Consider the following 26,619-nt stretch of genomic DNA (forward strand, 5'->3'; position numbering starts at 1 on the left):
AGTCGAGTTGTTTCTCCAAAAAAAAAAAAATCAGAGTCGTGTCGTGTACTCGTGTTGTGGCCGGAGGAGACACGGTCGAGAGGACTCGGGAGAGATTCCGCCACCGCCATCGCCATCGCCGGGCTCAGATGCCGCCGCCGCAGTCGGGCATGGCCCTCTGCCGCCTTCCCACGGCCACCCTTGGCCTTCCGCTTTCTCTCCCCTGTTTGCTATCTCGTCCCCGCCTGTCCCTCGCCGCACGTCGCGCCAGGGCCGTCGCCGCCAGGGCCTCCTCCTCCTCGCCATCACCGGACTCTTCCTTCGGTTCGCGGATGGAGGATTCCGTCAAGAAGACGGTGGCCGACAACCCCGTCGTCATCTACTCCAAGTCATGGTGCTCGTAAGATTAATAGCCCCTACTGAACCAAACCTAGCATTGATTCATTAGCTTCGATTCGCCCTCACCTCATCTGATTGACTGATTCCATGCCATGCTCAACGTCGGCAGATATTGCATGGAGGTGAAGGCGCTCTTCAAGCGGATCGGTGTGCAGCCTCACGTCATCGAGCTCGACCATCTCGGTTCGTCCCCTTTTCCCCTTCATGTCCTTCCTTCCAGAGCGATGCTCTCTCTGGAACTGAACTGAGTACCGCTCTTTAATTCAGATTACCCTAAAGGACTGTCATATATGAAATCATGTATCATTACCATTGACTGTCCAACCGTGCTATACCCCATGTCCGTGGGCAATCAGGTGGCAATGTTACTGAATCATTTTTGTGACTTTGAGATGGAGATGTTTTCTGCTGTTCAAACTCTGTGGTTTCTTTAGCTGCACCCCTGGCCAATTCGGGTTGACTGGTTGAGGCCGTTATAAATGTTTGATCAAGTATATATACATACATGGAAAGGTGCTCTTGCACACTCAACACCATTGGGAATTGACAATCTCTATTGCCAAAGCTCTATAGCAGGTGTAGGTTAAAATTTACCTAGCCTGAACCTGTGAAAGCACAACATCCCATCAGAAATGAGCATCGATGTCTTGCGGCTTGTGATTCTCCTTGTCCTACCATGGATACCATCAATACCCGTGTATTTGACGCTGCTAGTCATGTTCAGTTGGCCAAATGTGCTATGGCCATACCCATTTTTTCCCTGTGTGATATGTGTGGTAGTTGTGCACTATTTTGTGCCTCATGGAATGTGTATGAATGTCATATACAGTTTTTCGTTCAGGCTCCTCTACTCTCCACTTTGCCAACCAGTTATATGGTCTTTCAGAACCCACATGTTCATAATTTCATTTGATTTTCTTCTTCGTCACCATCAGCTACAAATCCTATCACATGCAAAAGCACTACCAGTTGAACAGTAGCTTGAACTATTGCGTATACTGATATACTTGTTTGACTCGTACCAGACATAATGCATTTGGCATGCTCATAGGCACTAGGGACTTCAGCATACCTTTTTAGTAGATGATACCCCACGCGTTGCTGCGGGGATTTTATAGAAAGATTATTGTAGATAGTTTTATAGGATTCATGTAGTAATTTCAACAATTGTTGTTTAACTAATTTACAAGTGAGTATATATAAGAAAAATATAATAATGTTTTTGTGTGCTATGGAAATAAATAGAATCCGTTCAAAAATAGATTAGTCATCTTCACGAAGATATATCACGATCACCATGATAGGAGTACTAATAAAATTTCTTATTGTAAATAACTATAACTATATTTCTAATTTTTGGTAGCAGGAGTGTAGTGGAAAATTGCATGCATTTATTGACGATGTCCTGCATGTGGTGGGGAAAAAAACAGCATGATTAGTAGGAGAGGCCACATGTATACTTATACCATGCAAAAAAATGCAACACAGATACTTACCACCAGTTACTCTAAGATATGGATACTTCCCATACGACATATGTACCAGCGAAGATACGAAACGTCCCGCGGCGGCGATGCAAGGACCAACTCGATGGTGGCGATCCTGGTGGACGCGTCGATGGTGGCGATCCTGTTGGCCGCAGCGCCGCAGCGGCTCCGACGCGTCAGTACTGGTGACGTGTCGACTCGATGGCATCCAATATAAGCGACCATCGTAGACCGGCGACAGCACTGAGCATGTTCTTCGGGCCGAGAAGAAGCACCTGCTGCTTCCCAGGGAGGAGCCGGAGGACGCGAAGGACAGTGGCGCTCTCATCACCCTCCAGGCCGCCACGACATATTAGGTGCTGCGCCATTTGCACAAAGGTAAGCCAGCTGTTGCGGCAGCATTGGCGAGTGAGGAGCATACAGTAAGGCAGAGCCACCCGTCGACGATTGGACAGAGGAGTGTTGCCGGAGAAGATGTCGGGTCGTGATTCATGAAGGAACGCAAGAGATGAGGTCGTGAGAAGGCAACGCTAGATTTAAACATGAAGGCAGCAACCACGACTCGAGCAGTTTCTTTCTCATAATGCATAATGGGATCGTGAGTTGTGGCAGTGGAAAGGATATTGGGAAGAAGAAGAGTCATAACGGAATGAGAAGAGGCCGGGAATGGGTGGGGCGTCATGTCTGGGAAGGAGAAACGATAGGTGGTGTCTTGTTCCTGCGTTCAACAAAGAGATGGGAAGTGTGGGCCATATTGATGACGTGGTTTCACAGAATTACAGAGAATTCTTGTAGTGGGTTCCTCCTATTTAGGTATAGTAGATTCCTATGTGTTTTGAGTGTGCTAGTGAAGCTGGCCATGTCAGCATATCTAAATGTACCCTCGCTATGCTTGTGTTTTTGTGTTTTAGACTTTTAGTAAGTCACATGACCTGAAGGGTTGTGATTTTTTGGTAATTATTTCGTACTGAAAATGAGAAACAGTGTAGTAATGCAGTGATTCTATATCAATTTTCATGTTGATGTTCTTATGCAACTGAGAGCTAATCCCTTTCAGGCGCCCAAGGACCACAACTACAAAAGGTATTAGAGAGGCTGACTGGACAGTCTACTGTTCCTAATGTTTTCATCGGTATGCCAACTTTCCCTTTCTCACCGTCATTTTTACTGTCTAGCCTAGCTTTTTTCTTTTGTTCATGACTCAGTAGCAAAATCACTCAATGATACCAACACATGTGTCCCATTTGTAGTTTGTTACTGCATGGAAATTAATTCACGCATGCATCTTGTTTTGATGTACATTGTATGACTCAATTCTTTAAATGATTGTTTTGTTCTATTCCAGGTGGAAAGCATGTTGGTGGGTGTACAGGTATTATAAATGTGCTCTTTGTTGAATGCTGGTCATTATTTACAGACATACAATGTGGCAAATGATGATGTCCACCTGTAGATTAGATGAGAGTGTATGTAACCTCATAATATTTTTCCTGTGCTAAGCTATTCCTGCTACATGAGCAGGGGTGAAGCTAGATTAGAAATGACCCTGGTGCATACTCCACTGTGTATATTAAGAAAGGGGCAGACCCAGTGCCGGAGGCTCCCACATGAGTGGGGTCTGGGGAAGGGAAAAACCGAGGCAAGCCTTCCCCGTAAATCTGCGGAGAGGCTGCTTCGAACCCACGACCTGGTGACTCAGTGAGACAGCTCTCACCACTGCACCAGGCCTGCCCTTCACTGTGTATATTAAGAAATCTATACAATTTTCCTGTATTTGAGAGGTCAATTGCTGCAATTCGGCTTAGCCAAAGATACATATTCTTCTAACACTAGGAAGATAATTGAAGCAAAGGCCATCCATCTTAAATTTCTTCTATGCATAACACTAGAAAGATAATGAAAGCAAATGGCCATCTCTAGGACTATAATGGAAGCAAATAGGCATCCATCTTCAATTTTTGCTTTGTATACCTGCGCTGTGGCTGCATCTGCATTATAAGGTAGGCTGTGAGTCTGCGAGAAAAATAAAAATAAAAATAAAAAACTTGCTAATACTGGCATGCGCTGTTCTTATGTTGTAGATACTGTGAAGCTGTATCGCAAGGGGGAGCTAGCTAGCATGCTGTCGGACCTGGATATCAACATTAACAACTCGTGACAAGTTTGAGCATGTTCTGCAAGGATGGATTTGAGGCTTGAGAGACTTGGGCCGCCCTGTATTGAGTTTTTAATTGTTGCAGATCCATTATGCCTGCATGAAAAAAAAAACTGGTGTCATTTACACATTTTTGTTTGGTACCCCGATTAAATCATTAAATTTGAGTATTTGACCATTGTAGAAGGGCAGGCCTGGTGTAGTGGTGAGAGCTGTTTCACTAAGTCACCAGGTCATGGGTTCGAAGCAGTCTCTCCGCAGATTTGCGGGGGGAAGACTTGCCTCGGTTTTTCCTTTCCCCAGACTCCACTCATGTGGGAGGCTCCGACACTGGGTCTGCCTTTTTTTTTATTTGACCATTGTATGCACATTGCTAGAAAGAAAAGGGAACGAACTCGAAAAATCTTGTGTCCTTGGTAATTTCTTGTCTTTTTTTTTCCAAGCACATAAGTATATATTGCAATGCATGGAGTGCTACGATGTGCGGCATGTGACGTGGAGCATTAGCAGGTAGAGAGCAGGTAGCTGAAACTCCCGAGTTTGACTGAGCCTGTGTTGCTGCTGCCTGTGATTTCTGGAGTAAACATACCACCACTGCCGAAGCAAGAAAATGAATGGCCTGAAAAATGACTGCCGAAGCTAGAAAATGAATGGCCTGAAAAATGCGGTGGTGTAAGGTTTGTTACGCAAGGACAGGGCGGCGTGTACGCAGCCGCGGTTACAGGCGGAGGATCATCGTACTCCTTTTCTTCTTCTGGTAGCGTTGCAATCAAAGAACTCGGGCAGTGTGGTTGAACATCCCCAAGAGCCGACCGGGGCGGCGGCGGCTGCTGCTGCTGCCATGCCACCCTTCAAGATGCATGGACAGATCGATGGATCACTAGACTGGCTACTTCAATGCGGTATAAATAGGGATCCTCGCCATGCTACGCAATGCAGTGCAACAGCTCCATCAACATTGTAGTATTTACCATCGTACTGTCTGCATTTCTTCCTAGGCGTTCCGCAGCAGCGAAGAAGCAGTCAAGCAGAGCATATCACAGAATGCTTTCAGTTGCAGCAGCAGGTAACCGCGGCAGGCTCGTTGCAGCCACCGCGTGCTTCCTCGTCGCCCTCCTGCAGCAGCTGCAGGTGCGCTCGGCCACGGCCACGGCCACCCCGCCTCGTGCCTTCTTCGTCTTCGGCGACTCGCTGGTGGACAGCGGCAACAACAACTACCTTGCCACCACGGCGCGCGCCGACTCGCCGCCGTACGGCCTCGACTACCCGACGCACCGCGCCACGGGCCGCTTCTCCAACGGCCGGAACGTGCCGGACATCATCAGCGAGTACCTGGGCGCGGAGCCGGCGCTGCCGTACCTGAGCCCGCACCTCGACGGGCGCAAGCTGCTGGTGGGCGCCAACTTCGCGTCGGCCGGCGTCGGCATCCTCAACGACACGGGCATCCAGTTCGCCAACATCATCCGCATCCAGAAGCAGCTCCGGTACTTCCAACAGTACCAGAGCCGCGTGAGCCGGCTCATCGGCGGCGACGCCACGGCGCGCCTCGTCCGGGGCGCGCTCGTGCTCATCACGCTCGGCGGCAACGACTTCATCAACAACTACTACCTGGTGCCCTTCTCCGCGCGGTCCCGGGAGATGTCGCTGCCGGACTACGTGCGCTACGTCGTCTCCGAGTACGCCAAGATCCTGCGCCAGCTCTACTCCCTGGGGGCGCGCCGGGTGCTCGTCACGGGGTCCGGGCCGCTCGGGTGCGCCCCCGCCGAGCTGGCGCTGCGGGGCAGCCGGGCCGGGGAGTGCAACGCCGAGCTGCAGCGCGCCGCCGCGCTCTACAACCCGCAGCTCGTGGACATGATCAAGGGCGTCAACGCCGAACTCGGCACCGACGTCTTCGTCGCCGTCAACGCCTACCGGATGCACATGGACTTCATCTCCGACCCGGCCGCCTACGGCTTCGTTACCTCCAAGGTCGCGTGCTGCGGCCAGGGCCCCTACAACGGCCTGGGGCTCTGCACCGCTGCCTCTAACGTCTGCCCGGACCGCAACGTCTACGCCTTCTGGGACAACTTCCATCCCACGGAGAAGGCCAACCGCATCATCGTCAGCCAGTTCATGGACGGCCCCCAGGAGTACATGCACCCGCTCAACCTCAGCACCATCCTCGCCGTCGACGCCCGCGCCGCTGCCACCTTCAACTAAGACAAGAGTATAGCATATGAAAACAGACGACATTCATATCATATCATATATATTATGCACCCATCCAAACCCCAGCAGTTCATCAGTATTTGTACTCCGATACGATACATCATACATCCAGTAGCATGCATTGCACCCTAGTATTAGTACGCACGTACGGTTCCTGCTGAGAATCTGAAATAAAAACGAGCTGTACTTCATCATTCAGAGTAAGCATACAAATATCTCTCTAATAAAGGTCATGTAGCAGCCAGACAATAAGCAAGCGCGCAGCAATCTCACCACATTTAATTTATTGCCAATTAAAAACAAACATCTCTACATATATGCAGTCGTCGTTACACTTGGACGTGGGGATATATATACCACTCTATATTTATACTGTAGTTGCTGCAGTATAATGCCAGCAACCACCCAGAAATTAGTCCCAATGGAATAAAGACGAATCAATGAAACATTGATCACAATTCAAGGGTACAAACTTGACCCATTCCACACCACAAACTGGTATTGGTATTCATTCATACATACTGGTAGCCAGAATTGACATGTGGCTTTCATAAAATGACCACATTTGGGATTCACGTATCATGTGCATCAGCATCAACCTGCAAAAGTGTTTGCTTCCCAAGGGGAAAAAAATGGAGAAAAGCAGCAGCACATCCATCAGCTGAAATCACTTCCCAGTATGAAGGCGTGTATTTCTGACCAGCTAGAAACCGTATAAAGCACTCCAGACCGTGCCTTGAACGCGGATGCATCTTCCTCCGTCAGTTGCCTCTGCTTCTCTACTAGACCAGGGAACAATGGGACAAAAGAAACACCAAACTGTTTGCCCACTCTACGCAAGATTGTGCTTGACCCAATGATGATACCAATATCCGCCTCCAATAAGCAGAGCAAATCTCCAACTGAGTCTCCAATATAAACAGACAGGAATGGCGCTGTACTGTCCACGTCACTTCTGATGCTCTTGAACTTTTCAACTTTGTCTAGCGGAGACTGCATCTTTCTGTCAATCTCACCAGTTGAAACAGATTCCTCAAAGGCAAACTCGTTTGAATGTATGTTCAAACCATCTAGACAACCGGCTGCATGAAGGCATGACAATGCAAAGGAAAGTAACTGCCAGTTAAGAACTGTCTATTCAAAACAAATTTGAGATGTTGATTGTTAGCTTATAGCAACAACACAGGTTAGCAAATTGGCTTAATCGTGGTGGTGCCATTGTCATCAGAGAGACAAAGAATACCTGATGAGAAGGCGGATCTTATAAGTTCTGCACACCAGCAATAGGAAAGAATATGGATATCCAAATTGAGGTTCTCCCTTGTTTTTACAATCTTCTGAAAGAAATTTTTACAGCCACCTTGAAGAATAAGCCGCTCCCCAGCTTTCCTGATGTCTTCTAAATTCATTCCCCTCAGGACACCAGAGTCGACAACCCTAGAATTTGCAAGCTTCTCAAACTCAGCTAGCACCTCCAGGCCTTTATACAGTTTATCATAATCTAGTGACTTTGCTGTAATAAAACAAAAAACACAAACAATCATTAAATCATTCAAGCATGGCTTATCTACTATTGCAAAATCACAAACCAATAGAAACAAATGAAACACAGAGGCCATGATGCACATACATTCTTCTAGAGGAAGTAGTATTTCCATGCATTCCTCATACTCTTCCATGTATTGCTTAGAGAGCATGTTCCATGAATTTCTCAGGTCTCCCGATTTTGTGCGGTCGAGGTTATTATCAATCCCACTTTGACTTGCCTTTTGGAATGACAAAATTGCAATCTCCGCCAAAATGGCAGATGAATCAACAACAGTGCATGTCAAATCAAAATCAGAAAAGATCAAGAGTTTATATTTTGGATCACAATATCTTGAAAGTGGAGCTACAACAGTTTGGTCCACAAGCTGAGCAGAAAAGAACTCCACTTCCAGTTTCATAGCTTGCTGGTAGAGCTTGCCAATAATCTCAAGCTCCTCACCAGTTAATGAGACACTTAGTTTGTCTAGCAATTCTTCTATTTGGAGTGCATTGTCCTGTGGAAGAGAGGGTAAAACGAGAGATGATTCAGCACATGAACCAATTGCATTGAAGCATGAGCCAATACTACAGTCAAATGTAGAAGCACTGATGTATAGAACAATGATAATTCTATACCTCAAAATCACTGGATGCATATGTGTTAATCCATTTCTTGTATGGGTGATTTTCATCTTGTTTAAGGAAAGCCATGAGTTCTTTGCCTAGATATGCATAAAGCCTCATGCATGGAGTCATGGCCCCAACAGTGTATGCAGCAATTTTAGTCTTCTCAAATGGAGTAACCATTTTGTCAGAACCTTTTGTGCCATCAACTTTTCCAGCCGCAGTTGCAAGTAGGAAATCAGTGTACTTGGTTGTAGCTGCGCTTGGAGGCATCTCTTTGGTAGGATCAACTCCCCACTCCTGCAAATAGAATAGACAGGAGGGTACCCGATTGAGTGTTAAGAAAAATAAGTTGGGAAGAGGATTAGTTAGCAGTTATTGAATCAGAGAGGAAAGATGAAGTTCAGTTTTAAGGACAATAGATATATCTCTAGCAACTTATACAATACATCAGCTGGTAAGCATTTTGTTGTAGATGCAGGGCCTTAAAATGTACCTTCATTAATTGAATACGACATAGTTACATACTTCCATATAAAAATGCATGATCAGGATATATTAGAAGTGTTTGCTCAAGTTCTCTCAGTTTAGGGCTAAAATCATGAGCGAAATGATTCTTCCATCTGTCTTTTTTTTCTTCCCAAAGTGTCCTTGCGCCTTTACCTGTCCTGTATGTGACCTGGACTTTTTTTACCACATTCCTCCAAATTCTCCCTGCCTTCCTCTTGATTTTTCTGAGACCGTGTTCCACTTGATTTTTCTCCCTCCACGTGCTCCTCTTTTTTACCTTTTTTTTTTCCTTTCCGACTTTTCTTTCACCACCATACTACTCCCTCTGTTCCAAATTATCACCCTGTTCGCTTGTTGGTTTCAACCAGCCCAAACCAGCCAACCAACAGTGTTTTCCTCTCACATAAAACCAGCACCAGCCAGTCCAAACCAGCCCAGAAACCAACCAGCGAACAGGCTGTATAAGTCACTTTGACTTTTTTGGTACATAGATTTTGCTATGTATCTAGACATACGTTATATGTAGATACATAGCAAAATTGATGTACCCAACAAGTCAGAGCGACTTATCATTTGGAACTGAGCAAGTACTATTCTTTTTACCAGTTCCCCCATCACACATGCATGCCTTCCACTTGTATTTTCATGTGTGTTCCACCTCCAGATTCCTTTTCTTTTTACCAGTTTTTCCCATCACGCGTACCTCCCACCCCTCTTTTTTCATGTGTGTGTTCCTGCATAGCTGTTTTTCTAAAAAATCGGAAGGAGAATTTATAAAGATAAATAACAACAATATAATAAATGTAAAAAACAAAGTAAAAGGCAACATCACAAGCCTTTGAACGTTTGACCCTTCCCTACGAAAGAAGGATTCCCCCACTAAGTTATTGTTGCAGTTTTAATTATATGAACAAAACTTGTCATATTAGAACCTGGTTGAATAGATCGTCCAACTAATTATACAAATGGAAATTTTGAGCGGTTTATTGTCCAGTCCCGTCTAAATAAACACTATGCCAAATCAGCACAAAGAATACACCCTATTTAGTGACGCAGAAACAAAATGCATCTCTTAAGCTCACAACCGTCCAATAGGATCCAACAGACCAATCTCTCTTCGTGTCCGTACGAGTTAGAGTTGTGTGTTTAAGCACGGTGCGGAGTCCGATTCCAAAGCAAATTGGAATACGAACCGTTTTCATGATCTGCCACTCTCTCACGCACCCATACGAGCTAGAGCAGAGTGTTTAGGCATGGTGCGGAATCCAATCGCAAAACGAATTGGAACGCATGATGTGATTCAATGATAAATCTCTAAATCTCCCGTACTCATGAGTTAGTGCAGCACGCATCTAGGAACAGTACATAGTTCGATTCCCAAAAGAATTGAGAAGCACGACCTGATTTCAGGTAACCACGCAACAACCTCAACGTCTCGTTGCAACGCACAAGTATGTTTGCTAGTATGGTATAAGGACTCAAGGGACATAAAAAAACCTCTTATGCAGTGAAATATCTGAAAACTGAAATACTCTTAACAACAACAGGCAATAATTAGCAAGATTTTGAATTCAACAGTGTTAACATGCTAATAGAGATCTATTTGGTAGTAAGCAGGTTAGGTTTACAAGTAATCAAAGGATGGAAGGCAAAGGTACTGGTAAGAAGTGAAGACTAAAAAAGAAAAACAGTATGTGCAATAATTCGTTTGGGGAGGAATGCATGGACTATGATCTTCTCACTCCGACAAATCAAATGGTCAAGGAAATGAAACAAATCCTAAAAAGGACAACAATTTAATCATAAGTTATACCACCAGATAGGACAGACAATATTGAACTGATAGGACTATCTTATACATATACACTAAAGCGAATTACAATTTTTTGTTTTTTTTTTTTAAAAAAAAGCTATGTTGGCTTGTAAGCATTTTGGGTATAGATGCAGGATTTCAAAGTGCAATACTGTAAAATAGGTGCACAGTTGGCATAGTGGACTGCTCAGGTATGGCTTAATTAATCTAAGACAAGAGCAAGCAGCAAAGTTGCATATGCACGGCACAATCAAGATTCAAGAATAGTTAAGATACACAATCAAGATATATGTTAGTGTCAAAGCTACAAGATGAATATGAGTGATGTGGAGCAGTTGATTTATCTTTACTGAAACAGAACAGATCTGTTTCATTTGTATTAGTAGTAGTTTCCTAAAGGATCCATGTGTACATCCATCATGTTATAGTAGGATACTAGGTTCAGCGGTGAGGCTTGGCCTGCAACCGCAAGCAACCAATCCATTCATTGGCGATTCCATGGGAAACATATGGGTGGGGGAGGAAATGACCTTCAGAACGGAGGCGTGGAGGTTGAGCTCTTGGAGGATGGCCTTCCTGAGCGCAGCGATGGTGGCCCTGTCGTCATCATCGTCAGCGCAGTCCTCCGCCATTTCGTACCTGATTGATTGCGCCACGGGAGGAAAGGAAGAATCAGATCAGATCCAGTCCAGTTCTGGGAGTGGTTAGGCGAATCAAATCGGACGGAATCAGGAAGGAGGGAATTGGACTTACGCGCGAGCGAAGGCGTGAAGGAAGTGCGCGTCCTGCGCGATGTAGTGGCGGAAGACGTCGAGCCGCAGGTTGCCGGCGGCGAGGGAGAGGATGAAGGGCGTGTATGCGGCGAAGGCGGCCTCCCGCGTGGAGGCAGCGATCCAGAAGCGGCGGGCCGCCGAGCCCTCGGCAACGACTGCGGCGGAAGCGGGAGAAGGAGATGACGCCATGGACCTTCTACCTTCGCCTGTCGACGACCAACAGGAGAAGGAGCTAGAGGTCGAGGGGGAGGCGGAGGGGCAGGGGAAGGGGGAGGGGGAGGCGGAGGCGGAGGAGACGAGAAGAGGGCGTCGCAGCGGGAGGCAGAGGCGGAGGCGGCGAAGAACAAGCATATACGTGTGTATGTGTGCAGAGAAAGAGGAAGAGAATGGGGAGGAGCCTCGCCGCCGGCCGGCCAATACTCTCCCCCACTCACTGCTGCTACAAGACGACGGGGACTCCAACCGGGCAGAAAGTGGCCGGCAAATGCTTTCTTTTTTTTAAGCCTTTTACATGTGTGTCGTTACGAATGATGGTCCAGCTTATAGGCCACTAAAAAGTTTCGAATGTACTGTGATGTCATGGCACTAAACTTTTTTTTTTTTTTTTTTTTTGCCTTCCATGACATTTCGTCCACTTTTACCTCTAACGATGTCAAACAGACGGATGAAATGACCATGTTGCCCTACAGTGGGGCCCGTTTGTTAGTCACCTAAACCTTCCTCTTTTTTCTTCTCTTTCGTATAGCAGCGCCGCCCCGGCCAAATCGAAGGCGCCCGAGAGCCCAACACGGTGCTGGGGGCATCCCGACCAACGCGACCAGCGCCTCGGCCACCATTACCAACGTGCAGACGAGCTTAACTCCGCCACAGCCACTGTGGGCAAGCTCTGCCCCGGCCGCCACGAGCGAACTCCGCCCCGACGCATGGCAGCAAAGCTGCTGCCGTCGCGCGACCGCTCCTGCAGCTTGACGAGGCCCTTGAGCGCCGTTCTGGATGGTGGGCGAGCTAGACGCAGGCGAGGTTGCCATTCCTTGGCGTACACCACGGCCGCACACGACGTCGTCGTCTGGGCCTGTGCGTCATCCGCAGCCTAGGCCTTATCCATGGCGGCGGCTAGCCTCCCTGCGCGGCAAGTGTGGCACCCACCACCCACGTCCGCAGCGCCGCCACCTGCGCAAGTGGACGCCCCGCCGTGCTCTAGAAGCCACCGCGAGCACCGGTCGAGCCCATGTCTGCCCTGCCTCGCGATGCTCGGCTATAAAAGCCAGAACGAGTCCGCCATGGCCACCCTCTACATCTTTCAAAATTCGCCACGAGCGAGCCTTCCCGTTTCAATTCCTTGTAGCAATAAGTGATTAAGGTTAAAAGCTAGCTCCTAGAAGCAATCCCGTCGAGAACAATCAAGGGTAGGGGCTGTATTGGCGGATCCTGTCGTCATTGTGCGCCATGGCTGTAAAGCCAAGACCGTGCGTGGCTAGATTTTTTTCATCCCTCTCTTGGTCATCGTCTCAGTATCCCTGACGCAGGAGGTGGCTCCACCGACGGAGGCGGCGCATGGCCACGCCAGCCATGCCACCCGCGCGCATGGCTGCGCCCTGCCCCGTCGTCCTATGCGTAGCCGCGCCCTATCCCTCTGGCCATGCTGCCCGCGCGCACGGCGTTCAGCGAGGCGCGGTTTGCCCCGAGGCGGCACGCAACCGGCCTCTAGATGCAGCACGGCCGTCCTCCAGGACGTGGCGTGGCCGGCTGAAAGGTCCTAATATGGCTAGAGGGGGGTGAATAGCCTATTTAAAAATCTATAAACCAACTAGAGCAATTTGATTAGTATGACAAATAGCGAAAAGCAAACTTGCTCTAGCTCTACAAGGGTTGCAAGCCACCTATTCAACAATTCTAGTTGTTATGATCACTAGACACATAATTTACTAGGTAACTACTCACTAAGAGTTCTCACAAATATTACACTAAAGAGCTTCACTAGATGAACGTAATCCACAAAGCAAGCTCTCAATTCTAGTTATATTAAAGAGCTTGCTATAGCTAGTTTGCGGGAATATAAATGAGTAAGTGAGGTGATTATACCGCCACGTAGAGGAGTGAACCAATCACAAGATGAATATTTTATCAATCACCGGGAGAATACCAAAGGGCAAGAGACAACTAATTTTCTCCCGATGTTCACGTGTTTGCCAACATGCTACATTCTTGTTGTGTCGACCAATACTTGGTGGTTCGGCGACTAAGAGGTGTTGCACGAACCTCGTCCACATAATTGGACACTGCAAGAACCTACCCATAAGTGAGATAACTCAATAACATGAGTATTCCACTAGAGTTATCTTTCGGCGCTCTACCGGAGAAGGTATAAATCCCCTCACAATCACCGGAGATAGCCACGAACAATCACCAACTCTTGTCAATCCTCCTCCGCTGCTCCAAGCCGTCTAGGTGGTGGCAACCACCAAGAGAAACAAGTGAATCCCATAGCAAAACACGAATACCAAGTGCCTCTAGATGCAATCACTCAAGCAATGCACTTAGATTCTCTCCTAATCTCACAATGATGATGGATCAATAATAAAGATGGGTGGGAGGGCTTTGGCCAAGCTCATAAGGTTGCTATGTCAATGCAAATGGCCAAGAGAGTGAGCTTGAGCCGGCCATTGGGGCTTAAATAGAAGCTCCCACAAAATAGAGTCGTTGGCTCCTCAGTCCACTGAAAAATAGGACGACCGGACGCGCAGGTCAGATCGACCGGATGCTAGACCCCAGCGTCCGATCGCGCGATGTGTGCCACGTGTCCCCTACTTCAAACGCTGATCGCTCGATCTCAAATGTCATCCGTATATTTAAGTTATGACCGGACGCAGGACATCAGCGTCCGGTCGTTTCTAGAAAGCTTTCATTCACGAAAAATCATGACCAGACGCGTCCGGTCATGCCCGACAGGACTCACCCAGTGTTCGGTCCCTCAGGGTCTCCTCTGTGCGCTGTCGTGTCAGCAGGACCAGATGTACCCCGTCAATGTTTGGTCACTGAGTGACCCAGCATCCGATCGAAGACCGACGCCAGCGTCTTCACTCTTCCACTAACCGGACACGCCGGTCCTTCCAAGACCAGCGTCTGGTCACTTACAGTGACCTTCGTCTTTTCTATATAGTGCGCCGGTGGCACCGTCGGACTGTCCGCACTCTACGGGTGGACACTCCGCCGGTGAAGTTTCTAACCCTTGCTCAAATGTGCCAACCACCAAGTGTATCACATTGTGCACATGTGTTAGCATATTTTCACAAACATTTTTAAGGGTGTTAGCACTCCACTAGATCCTAAATGCATATGCAATGTGTTAGAGCATCTAGTGGCACTTTGATAACCGTATTTAAATACGAGTTTCACCCCTCTTAATAGTACGGTTATCGATCTTAAATGTGATCACACTCACTAAGTGTCTCGATCACTAAAATAAAAATGGATCCTACTATTTATACCTTTGTCTTGAGCCTTTTGTTTTTCTCTTTCTTCTTTTGATCGTCACCATGCCTTCACCATCATCACGATGTTCACCATTGCTTCATTACTTGGAGTAGTGCTACCTATCTCATAATCACTTTGATAAACTAGGTTAGCACTTAGGGTTTCATCAATTAACCAAAATCAAACTAAAGCTTTCAATCTCCCTCTTTTTAGTAATTGATGACAACTCTTACACAAAGATATAAATTAAGATTTAATTGAATCCACGTTGCTTGCCCAAGCACATTTACCATGTGTAAAAGGATATGAACAAGTTTCATGAATCGCATATGGTAGCAATTGCTCCCCCTACATATGTGCTAAGAGTTTGGATTGAAGCTTGCACATATGCTTAGATAGAAAAATATAGGAGACAATGCCTACCAAATGATGCTAAGATATATGAGATGAACCTTTGAAGCATGATACCAATCAGAGTGCACCAATATATCATCCTTAGCACCATTAGTAACTAGACATACATAAAAACTAGAATACCCCATGAGATCAACATTACAAGCGAGGGTCTAATTTCTATAAAATAAACATAAGTCTAGTTACTTTAGCCTATGCATGCTAGTTTTTCATTTCACCATTCAAGCATATAACTAGCATACACCACACAAGCATGGATATTGAAATTTAAAACTTGTGATGCAAGCAAATATATGAAATACACATTCAAATGCAACATACAAGTTTATGAGCTTGCTCCCCCTACTTGTGTGCATTTTTTATTGATCCTCTTACAATGTTATTTCATTTCATTTCATTTGTTTGCTCCTTCTATCTTACTATCTTTGTGAGTTTCTCTCCCCCTTTGTCAACAATTAGCATAAAAAGGCGAGCTCAAATTATAGATAGGTTGGGGTGGAACCATGTGAAGTGAGGATTATTTTCCCAATTTAGTTCAATCTAGATCACTTGCAAAAGATATTTAACTCAGTTTGATCTAAGAACAAGCTTCTTCACACCTCTAAATAAAGAGTTATCTTGTACCATGTTGAGTTAAACACTTATAGCTTATTTTCTAGATCAAACACTAGGTTTACAAGCCCACAAACATGTCATATGCTACCACTAGATCATTTCAAACATACAAGCAATAGTGGTACCATACAAGCATCAAATTTATTTAATTTTCATGAATGAGCCTAGGACATGATAGAAATGACTAGATGCACTAAACAAGTCCTTAGCAATGGATGGATGACATGTCAATCAACTTTACCTTGCTTTGCTCGAAGGAGAGGCAAGTCATATAATGGGGGGGTGCATCAACACATATTGAAGAAGTCAAGTATGTTCAATTCATTCCTTAGTTTGCAAAACCTCTTCTCATCAAGTGGCTTGGTGAAGATATCGATAAGTTGATCTTCGGTGCCCACACTCTCAATGCAAATGTCCCTTTTTTATTGGTGATCTCTTATGAAATGATGGCGGACATCAATATGCTTTGTTCTTGAATGTTGAACCAGATTATAGTGACTCACAAATGTGTCATTCTTCATTTGTTTAATTTGAAGACCAAGGAAGTAACTAAGCTCTCCAATTATGGACATCTCAAACTCACTTGCCATCATCTTGCCAAACTCCTCATAAAAATCTTAATTTGTTGACCCAAATATGATATCATCAACATAGATTTGCATTACAAACAAGTCATTTTCAAGCTTCTTGGTGAAGAGAGCGGTATCAACCTTTTCCATCTTAAATCCCTTAGAGAGTAGGAAATCCCTCAATCTCTCATACCATTCTCTAGATGCTTGTTTTAATCCATACAAAGTCTTTCTCAACTTGTAAACATGGTTGGGTTTCTTCTCATCTTTAAAACCAGGAGGTTGCTCAACATACATAAGCTCATTGATGTACACATTGAAAAATGCACTCTTCACATCGATTTGGTACAACTTCATGTTGTGGGCATAAGCATAGGCTAACAAGATCCTAATTGCTTATTGCTTCCAATCTTGCAACCAGGGTATATGTTTCTCCAAAGTCAAGACCTTCAACTTGAGTGTAACCTTGAGCCACTAATCTTGCTTTGTTCCTTATTACTATCCCATCTCGATCTTGTTTGTTTCAAAAGACCCACTTGGTTCTAATCACATTATGATCCTTAGGCCTTTCAACTAACTCCCATACTTTATTTCTTATGAAGTTGTTTAGCTCTTCATGCATAGCATTGACCCAATCAACATCCCTCAAAGCTTCATCTATCTTCTTAGGTTTAATGGATGACACAAAAGAGAAATACTCACAAAATGAGACTAATCTTGATCTAGTTTGTACACCTCTTGAAATATCACCAATTATAGTGTCCAATGGATGATCTCTTGCAACATTGGTTGGTTGAAGCACTTACACTTGATTGCTTGCATTTGATTGATCACTTGGTTAAGATGATAAACTAGCCACTTGTTGTTGATCTTGCACTTTGTCATCACTAGTACTTGCTTGAACTTGATCACGAGAACCACTAGCTTGCACATTTGAGTTAGAGAGCACTTGATTCTTGTTATCTTCAACATCAATCACTTCTCTAGGCCTTATATCACCAATATCTATGTTCTTCATTACATTGATTAATTGAGTATCTCTTACATCATCTAGATTCTCATTTTCCTCCTAGGAACCATTTGTTTCATCAAATTCCACATCATGAACCTCCTCAAGAGTACCACTAGCCAAATTCCAAACTCTATATGCCTTGCTAGTAGTGGAGTAACCAAACAAGAAGTCTTCATCACATTTCTTTTCAAACTTGCTCAATGTAGTGCCTTTCTTCAATATATAGCATTTACAATCAAAAACCCAAAAGTATGTTATGTTGGGCTTTTTTCCATTCAATAGCTCATAAGGTGTCTTCTCTATCATGGGGTGACGATAGAGTCAGTTGCTATAATCGCAAGCCATGTTGATTGCTTTGGCCCAAAATGAATGACTCATATTGTACTCACTCAACATTGATCTTGCCATGTCAATCAAAGTTCTATTCTTTCTTTCAACTAGAACATTTGATTATAGAGTGTACTTGGCCGAGAATTGATATCTAATTCTAAATTTATCATACAACTCATTAATTCTTGTGTTCTTGAACTCAATTTCATTGTCACTTCTCACTTTCTTGATGGTTGTTTCAAACTCATTGTGAATGTCCTTGACAAAAGATTTGAATATTGTAAACACATCACTCTTATCCACTAGAAAGAATACCCATGTATATCTAGTGAAATCATCCATAATCACAAATCCATATTTGTTTCCACCAATGCTAGTGTATGTGATTGGTCCAAACAAGTTTATGTGCATCAACTCAAATACCTTGGATGTACTCATCATGCTCTTCTTAGGATGTGTATTACCAACTTGCTTTTCGGCTTGACATGCACTACATAGCTTATCCTTCTCAAATGTGACATTTTTCATGCCTCTAACTAAGTAATGCTTAATCAACTTGTTCAATTGTTTCATTCTAATATGACCAAGCCTTCTATGCCATAACCAACCTATGCTAGACTTAGTGATCAAACATGTTATCAATTGAGCTCTCTAGCATTGAAATCAACAAAGTATAGATTCTCATATCTAAATCCTTTGAAAATCAAGTTAGAGCCATCTACACTTATGATCTCTATATTATCCACGCCAAATATGCACTTGAAACCAAGATCACATAATTAAGCTACCGATAATAGGTTGAAGTTCAAGCTCTCTACTAGTAGTACATTTGAAATGCTCAAGTCATTGGAGATTGCAATCTTACCAAGACCCTTGGCATTGCCTTTTCCATTGTCACCAAAAGTGATACTATCAATCCCATTGCTCTTATTTTTATTGATTGAATTGAACATTCTTGGATCACCGGTCATGTGTTGTGTGCACCCACTATCAAGCATCCAATACCTTCCTTTGGCCTTATAATTTACCTACAAAAGAAGATTAATTCTTTTTAGGTACATAAACTTGCTTGGGTCCTTGAAGGTTAGTTACCAAGGTCTTTGGTACCCAAATGACCTTCTTCTTTGGACCCACAATTGGTGTACCAATGAACTTAGCCTTCACACCATTGGCACCCTTAACAAGCATATAACAAGAATCAAATTTAATGGAGGATATATTTGGTAGCTTGTTCTTGTTAATCTTGTAATATCGCTCTACATGCCCAACTTGCTTGCATCTATTGCAAAACCGACCATTGCCCTTCATAAAGCTAACTTTGGGAGTGACAAAGGCCGCCTTGTCTTTCTTGGGGGTATAGCCTAATCCCTCTTTGTTGAGAGAAAACCTTTGGCTATCCAAGCACTTTAGCAAGCGGGCATCTCCACCATAGGTATTGCCTAAGGCACGAGTGAGCTCACTCACCTCCTTCTTGAGGGTCTCATTTTCCACCATTAGTGAGACATCACAAGTGACACCATCACTCAAAGGTGAGGTAGAAGTAGTAGTGCTACAAGAAGTGTTAGTGGGAGCAACTATAATGGGCTTATAAAAAGATTCATCAATAAGATCACATGTTAGTCCCAAATCACAAGACATGATCACTTGCTCCTTCTTAGCTTCCTCCTTTTGACTTGCTCAATGAGAGAGGAGTGAGCTTTTTCAAGCTTAGAGTGAGCTTTGCCAAGTATCTCATGGGCTTCTATTAGCCTCTCATAAGTGGCATTGAGCTCATCAAAGGATTGCTCAAAAAATTTGATTTTCTTGCATAATTCTTTGCACTCCTTTCTCTTCATCTCAACGCAAGTGTGCACTTGCTCACACATGTTCAAGAGCTCCTCCTTAGTGTACTCCTCCTCCTCATCACTCCTACAAGCATCACTTTCACATTCATCATTATTACTCATATTATATTTTACCTTGGTAGGCTTTGCCATAAGGCATATCGATGGAGTGTCGAATATGGAGGGCTTGTTGTTGATGGCGATGCTTGCTAGTGCTTTCTTGATAGATTTTTTGTCATCATCACTAGAGCTATCACTATCCGAAGAGCCATCACTATCCCATGTGACCATATAGCCTCCACCTTTTTTCTTCTTTTGAAAGGTCATTCTCTTCTCCTTCTTCTTCTTCTTTTCTTTCTTGTCCTTCTTGTGCTTCTTGTTTTCATCCTCATCATTATCACTATTGTAGGGATAATTTGCTACAATGTGATCGGGGCTCTTGCAATTATAGCATCTTCTTACATATTCTTTGCTTTTGGTGTGATCTATTCTCTTTCTCGCACCATAGCCCTTCTTCTTCATGAATTTTTCCATCTTGCGTACAAAAGAGGGCCATAGCTTCATCATCAATATCACTAAGATCATCATCATCACTTGATTCTTTCTTGGACTTTCCCTTATTCTTGGATGATGATGAGCTAGCCTTGAATGCTATACTCTTCTTCTTCTTCTTGTCTTCTTCCTTCTTATCATCCTTGTCATCTCTCTCTCTTTCCACACGGTATGTCTCTTGTGTCATGACATCACCTAATACTTGGTTAGGGGTAATCTTCTTCAATCCTCCTCTTATGATAAGCAATCTCAACATCTCAAATCTTGGAGGTAGGCACATTAAGAACCGATGAGAGACATCATCATCCTTGATCTTCTCTCCCAATACCTTCAAATCATTGACAATCATTTATAATCGATGGAACATCTCCGAAATGCTCTCATCATCCTTCATCTTGAAGCTTGTCAACTTATCCTTGAGGATGTATAACTTGGCACTGTTCACCGCCAGTGTACCCTCATATGTTTCCTCCAATCTCCTCCACACCTCATTAGCTCTTTCATAATCCTTAATTTGCTCAAACACCTTGGAATCAATGGCATTGTATGTGGTGTTGAGAGCCATTATATTGCATTGCTTGTTGGTCATGTCTAGGTTGGTGGGATTGTCGGGATCAATGATAGCATAGTCATTCTCGGTCACATCCCATACTTGATCATTGATTGAATCAAGATACATATTTATCTTTCTCTTTAAATAATCATAGCATGTGCCATCAAAGAACAATGGTTTCTCCCCCACATGGTTGAACACAACTTGAGCCATAATTTGACATCGAGGTTGTTAAGCCTTCAATTAAACGGTGACCACGGCTCTGATACCACTTGAAAGGTCCTAATATGGCTAGAGGAGGAGTGAATAGCCTATTTAAAAATCTACAAACCAACTAGAGCAATTTGATTAGTATGACAAATAGCAAAAAGCAAACTTGCTCTAGCTCTACAAGGGTTGCAAGCTACCTATCTAACAATTCTAGTTGTTATGATCACTAGACACACAATTTACTAGATAACTACTCACTAAGAGCTCTCACAAATATTACACTAAAGAGCTCCACTAGATGAACTTAATCCACAAAGCAAGCTCTCAATTCTAGCTACACTAAAGTGCTTGTTATAGCTAGTTTGCGAGAATATAAATGAGTAAGTGAGGTGATTATACCGCCGCATAGAGGAGTGAACCAATCATAAGATAAATACTTTATCAATCACTGAGAGAATACCAAAGGATAAGAGACAACCAATTTTCTCCTGAGGTTCACGTGCTTACCAACACACTATGTCCCCGTTGTGTCGACCAACACTTGGTGGTTCAGCAGCTAAGAGGTGTTGCACGAACCTTGTCCACATAATTGGACACCGCAAGAACCTACCCACAAGTGAGGTAACTCAATGACATGAACATTCCACTAGAGTTACCTTTTGGCGCTCCGCCAGGAAAAGTACAAATCCCCTCACAATCACCGGAGATGGCCACGAACAATCACCAACTCATGCCAATCCTCCTCCGCTGCTCCAAGCTGTCTAGGTGGTGGCAACCACCAAGAGAAACAAGTAAATCCCGCAGCGAAACACGAATACCAAGTGCCTCTAGATGTAATCACTCAAGCAATGCACTTGAATTCTCTCTCAATCTCACAATGATGATAGATCAATGATGGAGATAGGTGGGAGGGTTTTGGCTAAGCTCACAAGATTGCTATATCAATACAAATGGCCAAGAGAGTGAGCTTGAGCCGGTCATGGGGCTTAAATAGAAGCCCCCACAAAATAGAGTTGTTGGCTCCTCAATCCACTGAAAAACGGGACGACCGGACGCGCAGGTCAGATCAACCGGACGCTGGACCCCAGCGTCCGGTCACGCGATGTGTGCCACGTGTCCCCTGCTTTAAACGCTGATTGCCTGATCTCAACGGTCATCAGTACATTTAAGTTGTGACCAAACGCGCTGCTTCGAAGTGACTGGATGCTGGACCTCAGCGTCCGGTCATTTCTAGTAAGCTTCCATTCATGAAAAATCACGACCAGACGCGTCCGGTCATGCCCGACCGGACTCACGCAGGACCAGACTCACCCAGCGTCCAGTCACTTAGGGTCTCCTCTATGCGTTGCCACACCAGTAGGACCGGACACACCCCGTCAGTGTCCGGTCGAAGACCAACGCCGACGTCTTCACTCTTCCACTGACCGGACATGCCGGTCCTACCAAGACCAGCGTCCGGTCACTTACAGTGACCTCCGTCTTTTCTGTGCATTGTGCCAGTAAAATTTCTAACCCTTGCTCAAATGTGTCAACCACCAAGTGTATCACCTTGTGCACATGTGTTAGCATATTTTCACAAACATTTTCAAGGGTGTTAGCACTCCACTGGATCCTAAATGCATATACAATGAGTTAGAGCATCTAGTGGCACTTTGATAACCGTATTTTAATACGAGTTTCACTCATCTTAATAGTACGGCTATCGATCCTAAATGTGATCACACTCACTAAGTGTCTCGATCACTAAAACAAAATGGCTCATATTATTTATACATTTGCCTTGAGCCTTTTGTTTTTCTCACTCTTCTTTTCCAAGTTCAAGCATTTGATCATCACCATGCCTTCACCATCATCATGATCTTCGCCATTGTTTCATTACTTGGAGTAGTGCTACCTATCTCATAATCACTTTGATAAACTAGGTTAGCACTTAGGGTTTTATCAATTAACCAAAATCAAACTAGAGCTTTCATCAGCCCTAGGCGCGGCGTGGCCAGACCTCAGGCATGGCTCGTGGCCAGCTCGAGGGCGGCGCGGCTCTCGGCCGGCCCCAAGAACGGTGAGTATGCGCTCGTGGTGGCACCGGAGCACCCGACGTGAGATGCAAGCAAGGCAGGCGTCTGAGGACTGGGCTCGTGCTAGCGACTGGCCCGCGGGTAGGGGTGCACTCAGACGGCGAGCACCTCCGGTTCGGTGGTGTGAGCGAGGGCAAGGAGACAAACATGGAGATCGACCCATCTTCGGCGCCATCCCCGTCGTCGTCCCATGCTCCTTCCGCGTCGGCTGAAGCAGCGGGTGCCAGGCCTCAGCTCGCGCTGCTCGTCTTAAGGAGGAAGAAGGTGTTGGAGTCGCTGGCAGCTTGGCCCCACCCGGCGGAGAGAGAAAGTGGTAGAGGATGAGGTTTTGAGAGAAGGGCATTTTAGACGTTTTCACTGGCTGGGCCCACGTGTCAGGGCTGGCAAACGACAAACCAGACGGAAGGTGGACGGAATGGCTTGGGAGGCAAAAAAAAAAGTGTCATGGCACCAGGGTGCGTTTAAAGTTTTTATTGGCCTGTAGGCTTGGAGCATATTTTATAATGGCACACTGGAAAAAGGCTCATTTTCCCCTTTCTTCTTTATTTATAAACCCAATATATAATTCTTCCTCAGACAGAGGGTTTATTTATATAAACCCAATATATAATTCTTCCTTAGGGAGACTGCCATTTGCATACATGATTAGTAGAGAATCATGTACAAACCCAATATATAATTCTTCCTTATATAAATACAGTAATAAATTGCTAAGTTCTCCACGAGGGAAACAAGATACTCCCCCTGTTTTAAAATATAAGAAGTTTTGATTTTTCTATATTCATATAGTTTTTGCTATACACCTAAATATATATTATGTCTAGATATAGAGTAAAAACTATAAATCTAGAAATGTTATAATTTGGGATGTATGAAGTATTACGTAGGGAGACGACCATTTACATAGATGATTAGTAGATAATCAAAATCAATGGAGATAAAGACGACGAGATAGCCTAGGTAATGTATATCGATCTATTCTCAGATCTGGCAGCCCAAAATAAAGTTGTAGTACTATGGTAGATATCTACACACAACTAATTCAATGTATCAGAAATCGTTGTGATCCAACTTTCAACCTAAAACTAGAGTTGTTCCAATTTTAAAACTTGGTATTGTGACTTGACCACTCCTGGATGTGAGAGTTAAGTGTGCCCTTGGTTGGTCAGCACATTTTATCAAACCAAGTTTGTGGAAAAATTCTGGTGCCAAATTAAAAAAAATCAAAAGTTTCTTACACATAGTACATTGGGAGAGTAATTGCTTGGCAAGTACTACCTCTTGAAAACACTTGACACATTTCACTTTACACGCTTTTTTATGTTATATATTTGACCACTATAGTTTTCAGAATATCTATTTCTATTTTGTACCTAACAACAACAACAACAACAACAACAACAACAACAACAACAATAATAATAATAATAATTATTATTAATTAATATAATATTAAAGAATAAAGTGTTTCTTCCAACCTTTTTTAAAATTCCTAATATTGCCCTAAGCTTCGTAGGTTCACCTGTTTTTATTTTTTTTCTGTCATGCACGATTCCGGCGAACGTCGTGTTCGTTTCTTCTTCTTCTTTGTCTTTTTTGTTCCTTTTTTCTATCCGTTTGCAAGGATTTTTTTCCCTTTTTTTCTTTTTCCGTCGTACGTGTTTCCACGGACGTCCGTTATCTCTGTCTTTTTTTCCCTTTTTCTTTGGTTTGTTCGCACCGTTGTTTTTTCTTTTTTTTATTTTATTGTTGATGTGTTTATTTCCCAAAAATATAAAAAATAAGAATTAAAGTAACAATCTCTCAATTTTGACTCTTCTCTATAAACAAAAAAATTCACCATCAAAATTTTATTGTCATTTAAATTAAAAACATTTGTTTTGTTAGATCTGGTTACGATGATGATCCAACTAAATAGAATGTAAACTAAAATCTAACAGTTGTCCAGTCCAATATAAATAAATACTCCTCCTTTGGGAAGTGCACATAGACCAATGTTTGTTTCCAACAGTGCCGGCCCTAGGGGGGTGCAGGAGGTGCGACGGCTGAGGGCCCAGGTGGGATGGGGGCCCAAGCCTAGGTATGTAAGACCCCAAACCCTTTAGCTATAGTCCATTAGGCTTAATGAGAAGGTGGCCCATCAACAAAAGAAGAAACGGAGCCGGCCCAATGAGGCATGTACATCGTCGGCCTTTTGTTTCCCAGGAGGCGAGGAGCCGAATTGCCAACACCCGGTCACCCGCACACGACACATGCCGCACATCGCGACTTCTTCGCGAGACGGCGAGACGCAGCGCCGATCACCACGCGAGACGAGATCGCGACGGCCAGGCACCGACGCCCGAGTTCCAGATGACGACGGCGACCAGGCAGCTGAGGCAGGGCTCCACGAGGACGACGACATCTGATCTTGGTTATTGCCTTCTGCCCTTTTTGCGAATCTTGATTTAATTTCAGTTCATGTCCAAATTGTCTAGGCCCTAGGTATTTTTTCCTTGTTCAATTTTTTGTCTAGTACTTTATACTCATATAGTCATATTTTTCTTCTAATTTAGGTCCGGTGTTAGAATTTTAGAATGTTACCTAAGAATACAGGGGCTGCGAAAAGAAAACGAAAAAGACAAGAAGAAAGTCTGTTAAGTCACAACAAGGTGCTTTAGATCAGGTGTTAGATAAGATTTTACGGTCTGGAGGGGCCATCGCGACGAGTTCGTCATAGGGCCCTCAAAATCTTAGAACCGATGCTAGTTTCCCATAAATATAAAATGGAGAATAAAAACAACTGTAGGTCTTTTAATACTCAACTCTTTTCTACAAATACAATTTTTTAACATAATTTTAATTAAGAATTATATTTATTTTATTAGACTCTGGTTCAGCCGAACTAATCAAATTGTAAACTAAAATCTAAACGTTGTCCAGTCCAGGAAGTACACCTGCACCAATGCAATCTTCGACGAGGATCGCCACGTGAAAAATAGGGAGAGGTCTTCCCTCATCTACTATACCTAGATAGAAGACCCCCCCCCCAAGCAAATTTGTCTACAAATCTGAGAAGCCACGTCACCAATATTACCTAGCGTTCTCCTACCGAGTCAGTTCGTGGGAACCAGAAGAGTCATCGACGGCCCCCTTGCACAATTGACGCATCCAGTCGCTCAGAACTGGAAGAGACACCGACTCCTCGGCTCCTCGCACAATTGATGCATCAAGAAACAGCCGCCAAGCAATTCGATCGTCTCCCCTACCCAACCTTTCTCAAGGCGACGACAATATTACCCAGCGGACTAGATGAGGATGTGGCCAGCGTCTCCATTCCAACCGGGAGAGCAGCGCGCTTGGCCGAGGCTCAGATTATTCTTACATCGACGAGTCAGTGATAGCGACCCCGTTCTTTTCGCTGAAATGTTAGTTTGGAAAATAATGTTCACCGATTTGTTGGCTTCGTTTGCTTCGCTGAAAAAAAAATCGAAATATTGTTTCGACTGATATGTTGTGAGAAAAATACGATTCTGAC

At 44.2% G+C, this 26,619-nt stretch overlaps 3 protein-coding genes across 3 annotated transcripts; 2 read left to right on the forward strand and 1 right to left on the reverse strand.

The window, feature by feature from the left end:
* Nucleotides 1-7: 7 nt before the first annotated feature.
* Nucleotides 8-4,190, forward strand: LOC136477085 (monothiol glutaredoxin-S10-like). The gene is made up of 5 exons (XM_066475104.1): nt 8-379; nt 488-561; nt 2,923-2,997; nt 3,211-3,237; nt 3,947-4,190. Exons 1-5 carry the CDS (start codon nt 129-131, stop codon nt 4,021-4,023), a joined length of 504 nt encoding a protein of 167 aa, XP_066331201.1. The 5' UTR covers nt 8-128; the 3' UTR covers nt 4,024-4,190.
* A 730-nt stretch (nt 4,191-4,920) lies between these two features.
* LOC136477084 (GDSL esterase/lipase LTL1-like) lies at nt 4,921-6,422 on the forward strand. Its single transcript, XM_066475102.1, has one exon. The coding sequence runs from the start codon at nt 4,954-4,956 to the stop codon at nt 6,217-6,219; it is 1,266 nt and encodes a 421-aa protein (XP_066331199.1). The 5' UTR covers nt 4,921-4,953; the 3' UTR covers nt 6,220-6,422.
* A 63-nt stretch (nt 6,423-6,485) lies between these two features.
* LOC136477083 (bifunctional TH2 protein, mitochondrial-like) lies at nt 6,486-11,965 on the reverse strand. The gene is made up of 6 exons (XM_066475101.1): nt 11,456-11,965; nt 11,233-11,341; nt 8,392-8,679; nt 7,859-8,270; nt 7,472-7,741; nt 6,486-7,310 (listed from the first exon to the last, which is right to left on the reverse strand). Exons 1-6 carry the CDS (start codon nt 11,824-11,826, stop codon nt 6,886-6,888), a joined length of 1,875 nt encoding a protein of 624 aa, XP_066331198.1. The 5' UTR covers nt 11,827-11,965; the 3' UTR covers nt 6,486-6,885.
* Nucleotides 11,966-26,619: the final 14,654 nt, after the last annotated feature.

This window comes from Miscanthus floridulus, chromosome 8, assembly GCF_019320115.1.
Source record: "Miscanthus floridulus cultivar M001 chromosome 8, ASM1932011v1, whole genome shotgun sequence".
NCBI classification, from domain to species: Eukaryota; Viridiplantae; Streptophyta; class Magnoliopsida; order Poales; family Poaceae; genus Miscanthus; species Miscanthus floridulus.